We start from the raw sequence: 18,304 nt of genomic DNA, 5'->3' as shown, positions 1-18,304 counted from the left end.
AAGTGTTAACATTGACTTTGGATTGAATTGAATTGATTTCAACTGAATTCAACTGAGTGAGTGGACTGAACTCAAGTGAACTGAATTCAAGTGAACTGAACTGAACTGAATTGAACTGAATTCATTGAAATGAATTTAACTGATTCACATTGAAGTAATCAGAATGAACTGAACTGAATTGAATTGAAGAAGGCAGGCAAGTAGAAAGATAAATGGCTGAGCATCATAATGGCAGGCACAACAGCTGACAGTCAGTAAGACACACTGACTCAAGAAAATAGAAAACCTCCAGAGAGAGACAGGCAAATTAACAGGCAAAAAGAGCCTACTGTCTGAAAACTTGTTTCAACAGCTTACCATGCCTTTTTGAATGTTAACGTGCCATTTGCTTTTCTTAGTTTCTAGTGTCTTCCTTCCTTACAAACATTTGTATGTTTTGAGTTTTGTTCGAAGTGCACCATAAAACCACTCTGAACAGAGGATCCCTTTAAGTCAATGACAAAAAAGTGAAATAAGCAGGAAAATGAATGGTTGGCCTGACTCACTGTTTAGTTTCATTTTTATTCCACATTTTTTGTCAGTTGAGTCTAAATGTCATTACTTCAATCAACCCTCAATTTTGCATAGTACACTTTTAACAAGGAGGTCATTCTTCATACGTTTTCCTCATGTACCAGGTAATGAGAAATAACAGACAAAAACAAAACAAAACATAACAAAAAGAACAAAAAAAAAAAAAAAAAAAAAAAAAACAGACCAAATAAATTAAGTAGAGAGAGACCAGAAACATAATGTTGAGCAGTAACACAAAGCCGGAAAATGGCCCAAACAGTAGAAAACAGGTTGGCCATTTTGGAAGGCAGGGGATTGTTTTCCATTTTATATCCACTTTATTCATTTTGGAGCAGTACGCTGAAGCAAAGGATTTAACGGACCAGACTTGGAGGATATGTCACACTCACTTTGACCAGCAAATAAGACTCTACAGGTAAGAATCCAAACTATCACTTTTAGGCATCGCTGATAGTTCTTCAGAGTCACAGAGCCACAGAAAGCAGCAGCCAACCAGGGAACAGGCCTCGGGGATTTGCATGATTCATCATTATCAGTAACCTCTTTAACTGTCAGAGGAAACAGCACACAGCCTACAGGCAACACACACACACACACACACACACACACAGAAATGCATACACATACACACCGGCAGAGACATGGGCTCTCTCAGACATATGCATACACACACACATTGGAGCCTCTGGGAAACACTTGCTGCACCAATTACAGGTACCAGCGAGCAGTTTAGCAGGCACCACAAATGTAATCATGTGTCTCCTGTAGATACAAACAGTGCTCTTAACAATACTGATACAGGGGGCGGTTTTTCTTTATAACCCCCTGCAGAGCAGAGTTCACAAGGTTACAGCAGGGGCAGCAGTAGCCAAGCAACCTTGGGTTTTCCATGTGGTTGAGAGGGCTGAGGTGTGTGCCATGTGCTCGCAAGTTCTTATGTTTGAAACCTGCTTGGGATCTCTTTTCCTCTCTCTCTCTCTCTCTCTCTCTCTCTCTCTCTACCATATAGTGTTTTACAGTTTTTGAGTGAGTGAGTATGAGTATGTGTCCCTCCTCTGCTTCACTTTTCCTCAAGTAAATTAAATTACCTAAATTACCACACACTATATAATGATGCTCCTTTATAATGTAAGGGAAAAGATAGGGCAAAACAGAAATTTCTTCCATCCTCCCTGAACTATAAATGCATCAGCCACTGGAAAAAATGGCTGCTGGAGCTTACAGGTAGGGTGTAGGTGTAGCAGGCCCAGTTGGGACAGTCAGTCTGAGCTGAGGGTAGGTAACCAGGATACTGAGGAGCGTGAGCTTTCCCTTCCTCCGGCTTTAAACAAATATTGACTGGAGCAGCAAGCTGAGGCAAACAGGCTTGCAGCTAAAGTTTGAAATGCAAGACAAGGCTTTCTCATGGTGTCTCCAGATAAAAGACTGTAGATTTGATTGGCCAATGAAACAAAGTCAGAGTGATTTCAGCATTTCACCTGCCGCTTCATTTCCTGCACGTGTCTTATTTTTGTTCCTATTACTGAATGAGTAGTTGCTTTTCAATTAAAGTATATTGTAAAATTAACGATTTTCAGTAATGGCAAAAATATTTTCCCCTCACGGAGTCCCTCTCAACGTGTAAACACGTCAAACACAACAAAACAACATCTCTGTTTTGGAAGATACAGATTTAAACCTCATCTAAGGTGAAGACATTACTTACTTAAATTAATTAAAAGAATGTTACATCTACTATTAGCTTGTGGTTAAGTTAGTCTAAAATTACTAATATGTTTTCATATGAAAATACTACATGGTAATACAGTTATCATACAGTATTTCCATTTTAAAACATTTAAAACGGTTATTTGATGTCTGGCATGTGACTGTGGATGTTGCTATCATCTTTTTTCTTAAAACCCTGCCTCCAGTCTGTAGAAGGGGAAACAGTTTGGAACTGGAAAGGCTAGTTTACTCTTTAGTCAAAGAAATTGATACTGTCAATATTGTCTTCTGCATGTTAACAAAACTCTATACTTCCGTCTATTTATTTATTGTAGATAAGTTGAATATATAAGGCATTTAGGTCTAAAAGATCCACCTAGGTTTATTGCAGAGTTGGAAATGAAACAAATGTCACCCTGAGAACCAGAATAGTAAGACAGCATATCTTGTCTTGTGGGTTTAAGTACTGAAAAATAAAAGAGTGAAATAACCAGACATGCTTTCTAATATTTAATTTAAAAAAAAAAAAAAAAAAAAAAAAAAGGTAAAAATGAAATGATGGCAAATGTCTGATGGCTGCAGGTTGCATCACAGCATCCAAATGGCAGATGGTCCGTATCAGATGTCTGGTGTGTGTGTGTGTGTGTGTGTGTGTGTTTGTCTGTATCTGTGTGTGTGCACTGTTAATGGTTAGTTAATGATTAACATAGCCTCCCATTAAGCCCATCTCTCCTCTCCCTGGTGCTTGCCTGCAGCCTCTGTTCGTTGCGTAGGAGATACACAATAATGAATAGGCCCCCAGTGGAAAATACTCGCTATCGTCATGAATGTGCCAATGGAAAAAATGATTATCATGATTGTACCATAGGGGAAATGGAGATGATCAGCTCTACTGTCATAAATGCCAACCTTTTTGGCACACTGAGAAAAAGAAAACATATGATCTCTATCATTTCACACCAATTTAATTGGCAAATTAAAAGGAGCACAATTGCTGATTAAAAAACAAATTATTACCATTACCTTACTACTCTCTGAAAGGGCAAGTTATCATCTAGCAGTGTCTGCAAAAGGGGCAACAAGAAACACCAGCATCAGTGTTTACATTGATAAGTGGATACAGTCATGTGAACATGGGCTGAAAACATTTTTTTAGATCAACATGGATTGATGTGCAGTTGAAATGGCACATGATGTTGCGACCTCCACTTCCCTTACACTATTTTGTCCTTGATTACAAAGAAAGAAAGAAAGAAAGAAAGAAAGAAAGAAAGAAAGAAAAAAGAAAGAAAGAACGAAAGAGCACAGATATTGCCTGGTTGATCTATCCTAATACTCTGCTCCTACTTTCTTTCTTCTTCTATGTTTGACAAATTGGTCTTTGACAAAAACATTTACTTAACAAATGTGTTTTACATAGTCAAATTCCAATATGTTGACTAGTATATTCAAACAAGGCAAGGGTACTTCCCCTGCATGTGTATGTTTTTGTTCACTGTAATAACTTGTGGACAGACAACATTTTCGTCCAAGTCAGCGATGGCATTCTTTAGTGCATGGCCTGATACCAGCTGTATGCAAATGAGGCAGTATACTTAGTCAGAGCTACATATTCTATACACCTTGTGCTTGATTGAAAATGCATGTATTTATATATTTAGATATAGTTGTTGTTTCCAAATAAATTCCTGTTGATTTTGATGGATTGTATACCCATTATAAGAATTTCAAGAGTTCAACTCACTCAAGCTATAACTGCGGTGCTCACACCTGCCATACCTGGCCTTTGACTAACAACCTACATTTCAGAGGGGGGTCTTGGCAGAACAAACTCCTTTTCAAGTAATATTTCCCTCATTTGTCTGGATTACGGCTTTACAGTGTTAACAATGGCGCTCTTCCCGTGGTGAAAAAAAAAAAAAAAAAAAAAAAAAAAAAACTTTTTCTGTCTTTTCCAGTTGCCATCCTGTACCTGCATAACGCGAGCCGAACGAACAAAACTTCATCTTCAGGTATTGTACGTGAGGCTCAACGTGAAGCAAATACAGACAAGGAAAAGTAACAAAAGTGATGACCGGGAAAAAAAAAATGATCCGAATATGATGATGATGATCCCGACCCGGAGCGCAATAAGCTCTGGGCAGCTGCTCTCTCTTTCTCTCTGTCGTCACCTTGGAGAAGAGGTGGAAAAGTTAGTGCACCAAATACAACTACAGTCACTTTGTTGAAACCTCGGTCAGAATGGATATTAAAGAAGAAAAGAAAAATCACTCTAAAGCCTTGGCCTACCTTGACTGTAGGAAAGCACAAAGGAAAGAATTGCGCAAACTGGGTCACATTTGGCTCATCATCTGCGCCACAGTCACGCTGAATGTGTGCAGCTTGTGACAGGTATACACCTTTTATACCTCAACATGTCTCTGTCCCTCTCTCTCTCCATCTCTCCACCCCTTTTGCAGATATAACAGGGGGGAGAGAGTGGATCCTCAGGGCGCACAGACACCTGTCGCACGGTGCGTTGCTCTGATCCAATATTGACATAAAGGAGGAGGTGTTGGGAAGGGGGTGAGGGCCACACACACACACGCACACACACACACACACACACACACACACACACACACACACTCACACGCACACAAAGTGTAGATTAGCTCCTCTCCATTATCCCTCCCACCCCTTCCCTCCATCCACACTGCCCTCCCTCCTCTTTGCAAGGCAGCACGTCTGACCTTTGTGCCAGCGCTGATCCCGAGGAGAAAAGGCCTATTGAAAGGTAACTTCATTCATTCAGCTTGTTAGCTACAGAGGAGCCTCACCTGCCTACCTGCTCGATTTGTGTTACTCAGCGCCTATTCACAGGTCATTTCCATATGATTTGGCTTGCAAACGAGTTCCTACTACTCTGAAAGAGCTGCCTGACTCACCTTGTCCAGGATCTTTGGGGGAAGAAAAAAATCTTGTTAGGGAATCCAGACAGGAAAGGGAAAATGTATGGGGTGAACTCTAATCATCATGATATATGATTGCCACTCCTGAGGACATGAAGGTCTCAACAAGCTACACATGCTTTTGGGAAGCAGATGCTAGGCGTTTTCGAGGTGATTACAATTCAGTTCTCAGGTCCTTTTCAGATCAAGCGAATCCTGGAAAGGCCAGAAGAGAAGTGTTTTTATTTATTTTTATTCCAGCTGTAAAAATTGTATCTTAAGTAGGCTACACAAACTAGGCTTTGAAACATGGAAAGATTTGAACCTTGAATTGAGCGAAGACAAAAGGCAAACCAACTCAAAATTAAGCCACCAAAAGAAGTCACCAAATATTATTACCACTAAGGTATGAGTTTATTTCATAGTCCCTTTACATGTTGGTAAAATATTTCCAGCTTCATCAGTTCATAGGTCAAGTCCCTCTCTGCCCTACTGTCCAATGACAGAACCCCTAATCCTGTCATGCATTCAAAAATACTGGCCTCATACAGTACAGTAGCAGAGTGGAATAAGGACATAGAGTTAAAACTGTAGTGGAAAACAACGTAATACAAAGGATCTACAAAAGAGTAGTGTTTCAAGTGTTTTTTTTTATCATATACAGTCTAGAAATATTTGGCAATAAACCTGAGAGAAAATTAGTGCAACAAATTAGATTTATTGGATTAATTACAAGATATTCTCATTCTGAAAAAAAAAAGCATCTTAAATGGTCATATAATGAAACTGAAAGTGGAAGGAAATTACTGATAAATGTCCCTGTAAAAGAAAACACAACTTGTGTTCATTAAATTGATTAGAATAAGGGCAGGCCGCTAATCAACAGATGCACCCACTGCAGAAGCTCCACCTCTTTTAATGTGTGTATGAGTACACAGCTGCACAACTGCCTCGCCCCCAAGATACACTGTTTACCTCTGAGCCATCACAAACAACAAACAAAGCTCTCTGTTGATAAAGAGACAGGTTCTGTATTATAATGTGCCTAATCAGTTGTAGTTAACCTATAAAGCAGCAGCAGTGGCAGATAGGTGCACAATAAACACATGATATGGAACAACTTCTACATAGTTCTGCAGAAGTAGTCATATCACAATTTTTTTGACTTGTTATTACTCAAGCACTGGTCTCAAACCTGGATATGTAATCGTTAGCAATGTGGACGAGCAGATACTGGCCTTTATCAAGCCAGGTCAGGACGAGTACTGATTTGGAAGCATTATTAAGCATTTACAGTGGAGTAGAGCAGATGAAATACTGTAAACATATTACTGAATTCATCCACTGTTGAGATGGTCCACAATGTTTTAGGAACATTTCACATTCTTTCCAGGGCAACCCATTTTAAGACGGAAGAACTAAGGCCAACATTTTGTGCCTGACATACTCAAGTTTTTTTTTTCCCCATTCCACATTCTTGATAAGTTATGGCCTGAGGTCCAAATATTACTCAAAACCAATTTCCCATTTACTGATCTGCAACTGACCAGGTTTGTAATGGTCCCTTTATAATCTGGTCTAACAAAAATGGTCATTTAATACTGATTTCTAACTTTTATCAAAAGCTTGTGTTCATCACCATCCATCCCAAGTCTGGCTGATAGATGCCCTGAATTTCAACTCCAACACTATTCAGTTAGTGAAATTTATCAGTTATACTAGTATTTTCTCTATTACTTTTGGTCTGAATCGTGGCCTAGCTTTGAAATGAGGTCAATCAGCAATGTGACTGTCTAACCCATTCCTAAAATTTGTAAAATAAACATCAGAAAGTCTAGCAACTAAAAAGGAAAAAAAAAAAATACAATAAAAACTATATGAGTGATGTTTATCGCTATTTGTAGGTATAAATGGATCCACATGCAATCATTGTGTAATATAAATACTGAAAAACATTTTCAAGTGACAATTCAAGCCGGGTGTTATGTGTCTTAGCAGAATGTTAGAAGTCCGGACAGTCTGAGCAGCTCATTAAACGGAGGGAATCAAGACACACACACCTGTGTTCAATAGTTATGTGCTAGGTAACCCCTGGAATTGTAAAAACTCTATTTGTGCAGATGCAGGAGTGACATTTGATGTGGTAATCTGGTGTTCACATATACACGTATATGTATTCATCTCTGTTCATCCTGGTAATACTGGGAAATATAAAAACCACTATGCAAAGTAAATAGGAGAGTTTCAGTAAGAATATGCAATTATAATGAATAATGCACAAATCGTTGATATCTCCTATTGGCCAGTCTGGCCCATTCTCTTGGTGTAGGCCTCCCAGCCTGACTTCCTGTATGACTCAGCGGCCTCCAGCCTATCTGAGGCCCCCAGGACACCCCGTCCCACAATGATGACATCAGAGCCTTTGTTGCAGATAACGTCCTCAGGGCTGCTGTATTGTTGACCCAACCCATCACCTGGAGGGGAGGGGGGGGGAGAGGAGTGAAAAAGAGAGAGTGTGTGAGAAAAAGTGGCCTAGCCTGGTGTTTGACAGTAGGCACATGAATGATTTCTTGTACCACAGCACCACCTTGTGCTAAACAGTGATCACAACACCAGCTGAAGCAAAACACAGAGAAAAACCTAAATACTTGTGATGTTTCTTGTATTTCATGGATATTTTTTGTGGCTATAATTCTCAGTATATTTTTCAATCATTTAAATCATTGTTTGTAGGATGAAAAGACTCCATTATCCCAATCAGAGAGGAGGGGCTTCTTTCTAGGCTCAGCATTTTGTACCAACATGTAACAATCAGGGAAATTCATCCACTGACCGCACTTTCAATAAACCAAAAGGCAATGCAGCTACCAGTTTTCAGTATGGGTTGCAATCCTTGCTTTACTTCACTGGGAAACCTCTCTTGTTGCTGCAATGCTACAGCTGTTGCTTTTGACCCATATGAAGTAAATGCGGCAAATTGAGGCACATTAAGAGGTTTGGCAAAATGCTTTTCGTTACATGTAGGAACTATATGAGGAATTATATGCAGGAATTATAAGAGGCAAATGGAGGAAAAGGGAATAAATCAAAAAAAGTACATCACAACATTTCATCCCAAAACTCCTGCAACACTTTAAACAGCACAGAATTTTGACATGTAACAGCTAAGGGGCATCCGAAGTAAAATTTTCCCTTTGAAAGCAATATAATAATTAGTATTAATTAGTTATAATACAAATATAAATGACTTCCTTTGTATGTGAGAGGAAAAAAAAAACATGAAAACAAATGCAAGGCAATGATGAGTGAATTTAATCAGCAAAGAATTCAACTCACCTCCAGCCTGCATCTGCACTCCGGGCGTCATGTGGATGAACTCTGGCTTCTTGCTGATCTTGGAGCCACAGATAAAGCCAATCACAAAGTCTGATTGCTCTTCTGCCATTTTCACCTGTGAGGCAGACAAAGAGAAACATGTCAGAGTTGTATGAGTAAAAACAGTTTAACCACTCCGGAGCATAAAGAGCCCCAGATATGTAAGGGAAATGTCAACTGGTTAACGATAAATACACTTGATGTTGGGCATCAACTTGGGAAAAGGCCTGAGCAGAGACATGCTTACCGCGGTCTGTGTGTACTCGCCAGTAGCCAGCGACCCCTGAGAGCTCATCTGTGCTATGAGCAGACAGCCTCGGCCCAGCGGCTGGCCCACAGCACTAAGACCCTTCAACACCCCAGGCCCTGGCACCACATGGGCATTCACTATGTGGGACCACGATGAGATCTGGTACACTCCTCCTGGGAAATGAACAGATGTAGAGCTGCAACGATTAGTCCAGAAATCCTTTAGTTGCTAACTATTTTGATAACTGATTAGTTTTGAGTCATTTTCATGCAGAAATATTCAAATTCTCAGATTTCAGCTTGTAAAATGTAAAGCTGGAATCAGAAGATTTCTGGTTTCTTTAGTCCTCTATGACAGTAAACTAAATATATTTGGGTTGTGAACAAAACAAGACATTTGAAGACATCAACTTGGGCTGTGGGAAGTTGTGATCATTTCCCCCCATTTTCTGAAATTTTATAGACCAAACAATTGATCAATTACTTGAGAAAATAATTGTCAGAATAATCAATAATGAAAATAATCAGGAGTGCACACATTATTTTTCATCTTAGGTATGAAGTGTATCTCAATCTCACTCAGCTATGTACAAAATCACAAAACGAAAACACATTGAGGAAAAACTTTTTTTCAGGAAATTCAAAGTTACAGAAGGTGGAGTGAAAGGGAGGTGGGCTGACATGCAACACATTGGCACTCTGGGTGATAGTCCTCTGAACCACCAAGACACCAGTGCCAAATATCCATACTGATCCATACGACTTTCCATCTCCTTTCCTTTGTATTGATAAAACCACTTATTTTAATGCATGAGATGGAAAAGCTCAACAGCCAAACACCTGCTCTTTAAAGACTCCCTTGTCATCTCCTCACCTTCATACTGGTGCTTCACCGTGTTGCCAATGTCAGCAAACTTGCGGTCCTCAAAGATGAGGAAGTTGTGTTTCTCCGCCAGGGCCTTCAGTTCCTGGCTTAGGGCTGGAGTGTAGTCCTGTTAGGAGACATAACAATACCACTGCTTCATTTGTTTCAGCACATTATAGCAAGGTTGCACTATCCCAGGGTTAGATTCATTCCTACGTTTACGATGTCCACATGAGTCTTCAACAGGCAGATCTTTGGACCCAGGGAGTCGGCCAGCTGAAGCAGCTCCTCACTGCTGGTCACATCAGCAGACACACAGAGGTTGGACTGCTTCTCCTCCATGATCCTGAGCAGCTTCGATGCCAAAGGGTGGACGTCTGTTGGCAAGAAGACAGATGGACTGTATTAGAGGAGTTTCACTCCAGCATGCCATATCCAGCATCCTCCATGAAATAACTGCTGCTCTTACAAAATGATTGCTGGCATAAAAGGAAAGCACAAAACTGGTTAGCAGAACTTTTCTTATGATTTAGAGAGGACCAAGCCAGGTTTGTGTTTATTCTCAGAGGAAAATGAATAAAAATTCAAACAAATAACACTTAAGCCACCTTAAATGTTTAGAAGTCATAAATGCAATGTAACAAGCATTTGAAAGTTGTTGCTCTCCCAGTCTTAGCACTAATTGTCCATTGTGAACAATCAGACAGTGATCCACTGTACAGTAAGCCTAATTAGTCAGAATCACAACAATTAAACACAACAAATCATTCTAGGCACAAATAAAAATTACTGGTGCCAACAATTTGTCTGCAGGTGCCACCAACAAAAAATGTGTGGAAAGAGATCTCACTGCAATTCTGGCCCGGGCACTGCAATGGCCACTCTTACAAATGAGTCCAAATTGTTGGCACTTTGGAGACCCTACACTTAGATACAAACACAAGGTTACATACTTGGTAGTTTGGCTCTGGCTCCATAGCTCAGCTCCTGGCTCTGTTCCTTACATGGTTTCTTGGAGACAGGAGAGCCATCCCCATTCTTAACCTTAGAGCTGAAACAGGCGAGAAAATTCGGGCACAAATTACGATGTGTGAAGTGTGTGTAGACACACACAGACATACATGCATGATCCAAACACTAAGATGTAAGTCATGATCAAAAAGCCTGACTTCCTGCCACATCTTTATAAATAGAGACTAAGAGGCCATTTTCTGACACACTGAGTGCTGTACCGGAAAGTGTTGTTGTCCAGGATGAACTTGCGGACGCTCTGGGCGGTTTGGTCGTTGATGCGTTCGGCTGCCAGCAGCACGTTGAGCAGTTTGAACATGGAGATGATTGGATGGAGTCTGATTCCCTGAGAGGCCAACATCTCCACACCGCCCTGTTCTCTGTCCATTAGCACGATGGCATCTGTCACCTTGAACAAATTATATATATCAGAAGACAATTTCCAGTCGCTACTATTTTACAGGGAGTCTTTTTTGCAGCCTGTATTTTGCTGCCACTGTTGTACATTATTACTAGCAGTCCTTCATAAGCTTTTAACCTAAGCAGTGTATCTACCATTCTTTGTAGAGCACGTCGGATGTTTTATTAAAACTACTATTACAAGCACTCTGATACTGCACCTTCAGTCCCTCCTTGTAGAGCACCTCAGCGGTCTCCAAGATGCTGGTGCCGCTGGTCACCGTGTCCTCGATGATCAAACACGTCTCACCTTCTCTAACTTTCCCCTCCACCTGCCGCTTGGTTCCTTGGGTGAGACACAGCATAAAGAGCAAATAAGTTCTTACTCAACACAAATTATCTGATATTGACATGATTTTGAGATTTTTGAGATGGGCATTGTTTTAATCTGAATCTTGCACTCAAAATGGAGAGCAGGCCAATTTCAGGGAGACTATTTTTTATTAATCTGAGCTATGATCAATATTGCTATTTATATGTGTAATATTCAGATCTTATTTCTATGCCAGGAGAACATGTAACTACAACTACTAGCTTTGTCTATATTAAGTGTGCTTCTTGTGACTGCTTAATAAAAAACTCAAGATAAGAACCCATACACTTCAAGGATGGATAAACACGCCGTTTCACCTACCATAGTCCTTGGTCTCTTTTCGTCTGATCAGCATGGGCAGTTCATTTCTGGAGCAGATAATTGTGGCCAAGGGCAGAGCTGTGTAGGGCACCCCGCACACAGAGTCAAATTTTAGCTCCTCTTCTTGTGCACGCTGGTAAATGAGGCTTGACACCTTCAAACCAAACAAAGAAATAGCTTAGCAATAGCACAGAGGTCTAAAAATCAACAATGCAACACTAGATGCAGAGCAAAAAACATGACAGGGAGGAGACGGCAATATCCAATGCACCTGCACAAGCCAAACATTGTGCAATTTACGCATGAAGCTTGGTATGCACATTCCAATCAAATGTCTTTCAAAGACAATACAAAGAAGCTGCACTCTACTCAACAGCAGGAGAAACAAGATGCTTCCCACTGTGGCAATACAAACTGATGATCTGTTGCAGGTTTCAAAACAAAGTGAAAAGTGACAAAATGCTGCACACACTCTGTGCCCATCACATCTTCCTCATCATCATCCCAACACATATACTGCACTCAGGCTCCACCTAATGACAGCTGGCACCTGTTGGCACAAATCGTCACCATGTGCAGTGTTTAAAAAGTGAGAGTGATGAGTTTCTGGAATCAGCAGCACAAGGGAGCAACACTTTTGTCACTGGAGCACTCTGGGGCTTTTAATTTGAAGTACATCTCATAGCTTGTTGATGCATACCTTTCCAGAGCCATAATGAGCTTTACTGCTTCAGTCAACACCTATGGATTACCAGCATATCTATAAAATTTCCTCCATTGTATTATAGGCAACGTTGTGAGCAGCCACACCGCACTGTGAATGGTTTTACTGGATTTGGGCAGGTTATAAACAGCTAAGCAAGAGCCAGAAAAAAGCTCAAAAGATCAACTGTTGGGAAAACTTTAGAGAAAGGAGTTTTAAAAAATGCATAACTGATTCCCCTTGAATGTTAGGTATAAGTGTCCTGCGGCAAAATCCCAGCATGTGTAGCTCCATAAGGCACGATATAAAGCGAGACAAAACTGTTGTCAAACTTTGACACGCACATTTTTAATGTCATTGTTTTCGACAGGAGCTGGTTCACAGCCACGTGAGCTCTGCGCCAGCGTTTTGCCATTATTGAGCACAATAAGGGAGCACAAATGCAGCTGCTTTGTTACAGTATCGCTCCCATGGTGTTTAACGTGATATCCTCTTTATATTAAACTAAATGCCCGCTTTGGGTTCAGGCAAAGAAACAACCAGGCTGGCTGCAAGCACGTTAGCAGAGTTTGTTTAAGGTCATTTGGTGATCGCAGCGGCAAAACAACACGTGTTTACCTGGTTCATCAGGGACGGGTAGGAGACGAGAACTCTCAAATCGATGTAGATCGGCGTCAACATGCCGCTCTTCAGCTTGTACTCCCCGAATTTCACCGCGTCGACGTCGTGGAGTTTGAGAATTAAACTATCAATTGAGTCGTTCGCCATGTTTTTGGATGGACGAGTTACAAGAGCCTGTCTGACTGAGCGCCACTGTTCCGGCGCGGGAGGTCCCACTCAAACACGTTATTTTTGGGTAGGCCATTTCCGGGTGCGCAAAGGATCATGGATGTTTTTACGCTTGCACGTTGCATGCGCATCACGTCAAGCCTAATTAAGTTTTTTTTTTTTTTTTTTTATAAATATAACCATCCATCTCGCAGCTTGCATCATTTTTTAACCAGCTTTAATTATAACACATATGCATATGGGAGCAAAGTGCATAACATATGCAGTGACAACTCAGTGCTGTGTAATTCAAGTGGGCTAAACATTTCCCGTCCATAACTGAGTCAGACCTCCTGTGACAGGATGTTTTCAGTTTACACACTTAGCCATCAGTAGCATGTATGAAATAATAACAAAGCAGTCATTGCTGAAAAGACAAAAAAAAGTCAAAGCAATTAGGACTGAAAAGTTAAAATAACATAATAACACAAATGGAATATGCAAATCAAATTGGGAAAATCAAGCCATTAACATCATAATTAAATTAAAATAAGGAATTGAGCATGGAACTATAATAAACTTTATTCAAACACAAGTGTAGGCCACAGAGTGTCCTGGCATGGGCACACAGATCATTTTTATACATTTTTTATTTATTTTTTTATTTTTTTTAGTGCATTTTTCAGTGGGAGGTGGGGATTTGCAAAGTGGCATTTATGTATATAGTGTTTGTTACTATGATGATAATAACTAGATATTCAGTATGTTTGTTCACCAACATTATTCCTAACCCCTAAACTAAAGGTTGATGCGTTAGGGAATGTTTTGCATATAAATGCAGGCAGCAGGAGGTTATCTCAGCGAGTTAACCTTAAACCCAGACTCATGCAGAGTGCACTGGGGCAGGCTGTTGCAAAACAATGTGCCTTAGCAAAATATAAATGCTGAATGCCTGCAGGAATGTGTGCATGGCCTTGGGACATAAAAATGATGATAAGACCAGAGGAGAGTGCAAAAATCCAACACTGACCAAATCTGCAGCTTGCTACAACATCTGAAGAAATCATTCATTCACTTCACTTTTAGGCTAAACCGATTTCTTGACATCTTACCTGTGAGAGTTGGAATAAAGACTTTTTCCCCCTTGGCTCAAGGTCAATGTATGCACCAAATTACATACAAATCTATACAGGCTACATGTGAGATACCATTCTGATTTGGCAAACAAACAAACTAATGAATTAAAAATATACATATATTAAACTAGGAACATGCTAGAGGATTTCCCCTGGTATTTCCCAGTCTTTGTCTTCATTTGCATAATCTTCAAGGTTTCCTGAGAGTCTTGAAGTCACAGGAGAAACTGTCCTACAGTGTGACAGCCCACTAATGCAACTTTTGTGCTCCTAGGACTTGCAACATGTCTGAACTGTATCTTAAGTCACAGGAGCAGGGTGGGGACTTCGATACAAGACAAAGAAGAAGAAACAGTTGTTACAACCCTAATGTTATATGCAAGTCCCTCTATGACAAGAAGCACAGCAAGATTCAGCAAACCGCAGTTTTTAACTTTGACACATGCTGCTAAATGAGAGCCTTGTGTGTATTGGATAACAGTGTAGGTCTTTTGATCATCCTCATCTGAACCGTTCTAAGTCAGCAAATTTCAGAGTGTGAGGGAAAAAAAGTCAGTCATGGACCTCATTCATCTCATCCCAGAATAAGATGCTCCACAATAATCACAGACATGTGGCTTGGATTTTTTGTCTGTTTATTAAAAAGATTCAGTCCACAGTAGACTTTGGCACCAACAATATAAAAACAAGTTAATCAAAAAAATAAAGTGTACACCCCAAATAGCATTAAAACAAAATGCTTGGATAAAAGGGATAAATAAAAAAATGAATAAAAAAAATTCAAACATTACAAACACACATTTTTTTTTAAAACTAGAATGCATCTCATCTGGATACAATAGCAGTTTTTCCAATACGTCTTTGAAAAAGAGGTAACAGGTCAAAAGTGGAACTTTTGGTCAGTCAGCTTCGGCTTTGGATTTGTTAGGTGCAACACCCAACTTTTATAGCTACCGCTCTTTTACTTGTTAACACTCATTCATTACAGTTGGCTGAATAAAATCTATTTGACAACTGGAAATTAAACTGATAACAAGGCTATGTGTTTCAATACCTACTTAAAAGTAACAGTGCTTGTTTTTTAAGGGATCTTTTTTATATATCTACTCATTTGAAGAGAAATGCAAATAACCAACTGCACTGATTATATCAAAATACCAGGAGACTGACCACTCAAGATTAAAAAAAAGGACATTTTCAGGTGTGTATTGTTAATTTCTGTTGCTACCAAGAATTTAAATGTGATTATGACTGTGACTGTTAGGTCTTTTAGGGTCATTCAAGTTGAGATGGAAAGTGAAAATGTTTAAATGTGTCTCTTAGCGTATTTCACATCACAGTGAACTGAGAATTGTGATTCAGAGTTACGAGTCCACACACAAAGTCCTGTATGGATTTGGGATTCCTTTGCAGTACAACTCTTTGTTCACTGGAACACTCAAGGATCAAGGAAATACATTACAAATTACACAATTTTTGAGTGGTTATGATTTGTCCTGATCAAAATAAAGCAATACAATGAGAAATGTCATGGAATGTGTCAAATTAAAATAAAAATCATAACACAACAATAAAAAATACACAACCCCAGTACTCACAGCATCTGGTATGAATGTTTCTGTGTGTGTATGTGTGTGTGGCAGGCAGTGAGTGGGGAAGGAAGGCTTGAGGTGATAAAGCAGCAGGCATGGTGCTCGGATAGATTGGACATATTATTATTAGTTCCACAACACATCAGATGAAGAAATCCTGATTTGTATTGAGGAGGAGATGATCTAGACCCTTATTATTAATTGTTAAAACATTGCTCAGGGCCAACAACATGACAGGTTGGATGGATTTTTGAAAAAGGAGTTTGGTGTAGAAAATACTGTTAAAAGGCACTAAATTGGTGTGGAGAGGGCTTTGTTAAGACAAAGATTTAGTGTAGAGTCTTTTTGGCACACAGCGGGTGGAAATGTGCTCTTCTATGAAAGCAGGAGGAGGCTTTCTTGTTGAGTGGGTGGTGGCACTCCTCGGTGTCACCTCTTCATCCTCCTTTACTCCTCTCTTCTCTACTCTGAGGGGCTGTGAGCGTCGGCAAGCAGCTCTGGTCTCAAACATTCAATCGGGCACTGGATGTTCTGGAGCGTGGTGAAGATCCGGAGTGAAAAGAGGGAAAAAGAGGAAGGATTTTGTATTAGTTGTGACTCAGTGGAAACTTCAGCAAGATCAACAGCGAAATGCACGTAACTAAAACTAACCATTTAGAGTGATGCAACCTTTTATAACCAGCCAATTGTTACCCACATAATCAGACTTCTAAATCTTACAAATCACAAGTTATATATATTGTTGCTCTATGTGCGGGATCAAAGACATTGATCATGCAGAATTAGTATATTCATAATTATAAAACTGCTCGTCATGGAGCGTCACTCACCAGTTTGCGTAGAGCATTCTCTCTGTACCTATCGTAAGCATCTGAGCTAACGGGTTGCAAGACGTCAACGTCCACCTCAGTCTGTCCTCCCGGCCTTCTGCAGTTCTCACAACGCCAGCCCTAAAGAGATAGAGAGACTGGTTATTGGACACATAACACATACACACAAATAAATGTGCGGTTTGATCATAACGCCTTGTGCAGTTCTGTCACAAGCTGTTGCAAATAGAGAGGGTGCTATGAAACATGATCACATACAGGAAAAAACAAAGGTAAAAACCACTGTGACAACTTAGTGTCTTATACTTTTTGGGGGGCATTTTAGCAAGTTCACCCTTATTAAGGAGTTTTGAGTAGAGAGAGAGAGACACAGAAATATTGTTAGAGTATGATGATATGCAACAAAAGTCCAGGGCTGGATTCACGCCCAGGACGTCCCACCTTAGCCCACTGAGCCATTAAGACATACAGTCTAATACTTCTAACGTGATCCATAAAGCAACAGGGGACAGGTTACTGCGCACATACACATGCACACACACAAACACAGCTATCCCACCTGTTGTCCTCCATAGCAGGTACAGGTACAGATGGCACCCAGGTATTCCTTCTGCCACTGGTTTCCAACCTGGTACATTTTTCCATCGTCGTAACATGTTGACTCATCTGGAAAAGATTATTGCATATTAAAAGTTGTTCTTCAATAACCAAAGTAAGATAACTCAGGAACCACAATGAAGATCAAACAACCTTTATTTTTAGTACCATCTAAGGGAGTGTTAATGTAATGAATAAAACAGATGCATACAGGCTATATGAACCATATACATCCATGTGTGTGTGTGTGTGTGTATGAGAATAAAAAGTAAGTGCACGACAGTGTATGATGAGTGTGTGTGTATGGATGAGTATGTATAAGTCTATACTTACGTGGTTCACATTTGAATTCTCCCTTGCCGTTGCCCAGGCAGGTGCAGCTCATCATGTGACCGTTCTCAGCGTGCCGATCCCACTTCTCACCAATACGGTAGTTGTTACCGTTGTCATGACACCACTCTGAAGGAGGGAGGAAGAAGAGAAGCACACACAGAGAGAGGGAGATGATACAGGGATAGAAGGAAGAGGGGAAGAAAAGGGTGGATGAGGTAGGGAGAGCAAGGAGTAGGAAATCGATATAATGGGTCAAGATATTATCAAAAGAACTTCAACACATATTGTTTCAAGCTTTTGTCATTCCTGCTGAGGAGAAAGATTCACAGATACAGACTTTATTTTCCACATACACTATATGTGACACAAATACTGTAAAGAACAGGCAGTCATCCCCATTCTGCAAAGCACATTTCCATTTCAAACAACATGTCAATGAAAATAATTTATGTTTGATATGGATAACAACACATTCTCCACAATGGACTTAAATGGGTCCTGCTGTGAAAAAAAAAAACAAGCTCTGCTCGACTTGACAAGCC

The 18,304-nt window shown here is 40.1% G+C and overlaps 2 protein-coding genes across 2 annotated transcripts in view; both read right to left on the bottom strand.

The window, feature by feature from the left end:
• Window positions 1-5,477: 5,477 nt before the first annotated feature.
• umps (uridine monophosphate synthetase) lies at window positions 5,478-13,381 on the bottom strand. Its single transcript, XM_030081393.1, has 10 exons — window positions 13,125-13,381; window positions 11,804-11,957; window positions 11,331-11,455; window positions 10,932-11,119; window positions 10,653-10,750; window positions 9,916-10,076; window positions 9,709-9,826; window positions 8,833-9,008; window positions 8,547-8,661; window positions 5,478-7,684 (listed from the first exon to the last, which is right to left on the bottom strand). The coding sequence occupies exons 1-10, from the start codon at window positions 13,272-13,274 to the stop codon at window positions 7,506-7,508; spliced, it is 1,464 nt and encodes a 487-aa protein (XP_029937253.1). The 5' UTR covers window positions 13,275-13,381; the 3' UTR covers window positions 5,478-7,505.
• A 1,647-nt stretch (window positions 13,382-15,028) lies between these two features.
• Window positions 15,029-18,304, bottom strand: part of LOC115379738 (fibronectin-like) — a 40,034-nt gene continuing 36,758 nt past the window's right edge. Inside the window, exons 46-49 of the mRNA XM_030080583.1 lie at window positions 17,763-17,888; window positions 17,392-17,498; window positions 16,833-16,952; window positions 15,029-16,533 (exon numbers count right to left, since the gene is read on the bottom strand). Of these exons, the coding sequence (XP_029936443.1) occupies window positions 16,465-16,533; window positions 16,833-16,952; window positions 17,392-17,498; window positions 17,763-17,888 (422 nt within the window). The 3' untranslated portion in view covers window positions 15,029-16,464. The remainder of the gene's footprint in view (window positions 16,534-16,832; window positions 16,953-17,391; window positions 17,499-17,762; window positions 17,889-18,304) is intronic.

The sequence above is a fragment of the Myripristis murdjan genome, chromosome 21, assembly GCF_902150065.1.
Source record: "Myripristis murdjan chromosome 21, fMyrMur1.1, whole genome shotgun sequence".
In the NCBI taxonomy this organism is placed as follows: domain Eukaryota; kingdom Metazoa; phylum Chordata; class Actinopteri; order Holocentriformes; family Holocentridae; genus Myripristis; species Myripristis murdjan.
The sequence above is the reverse complement of the archived record's forward strand: the minus strand, read 5'-3'. Positions and strand labels throughout refer to the sequence as shown.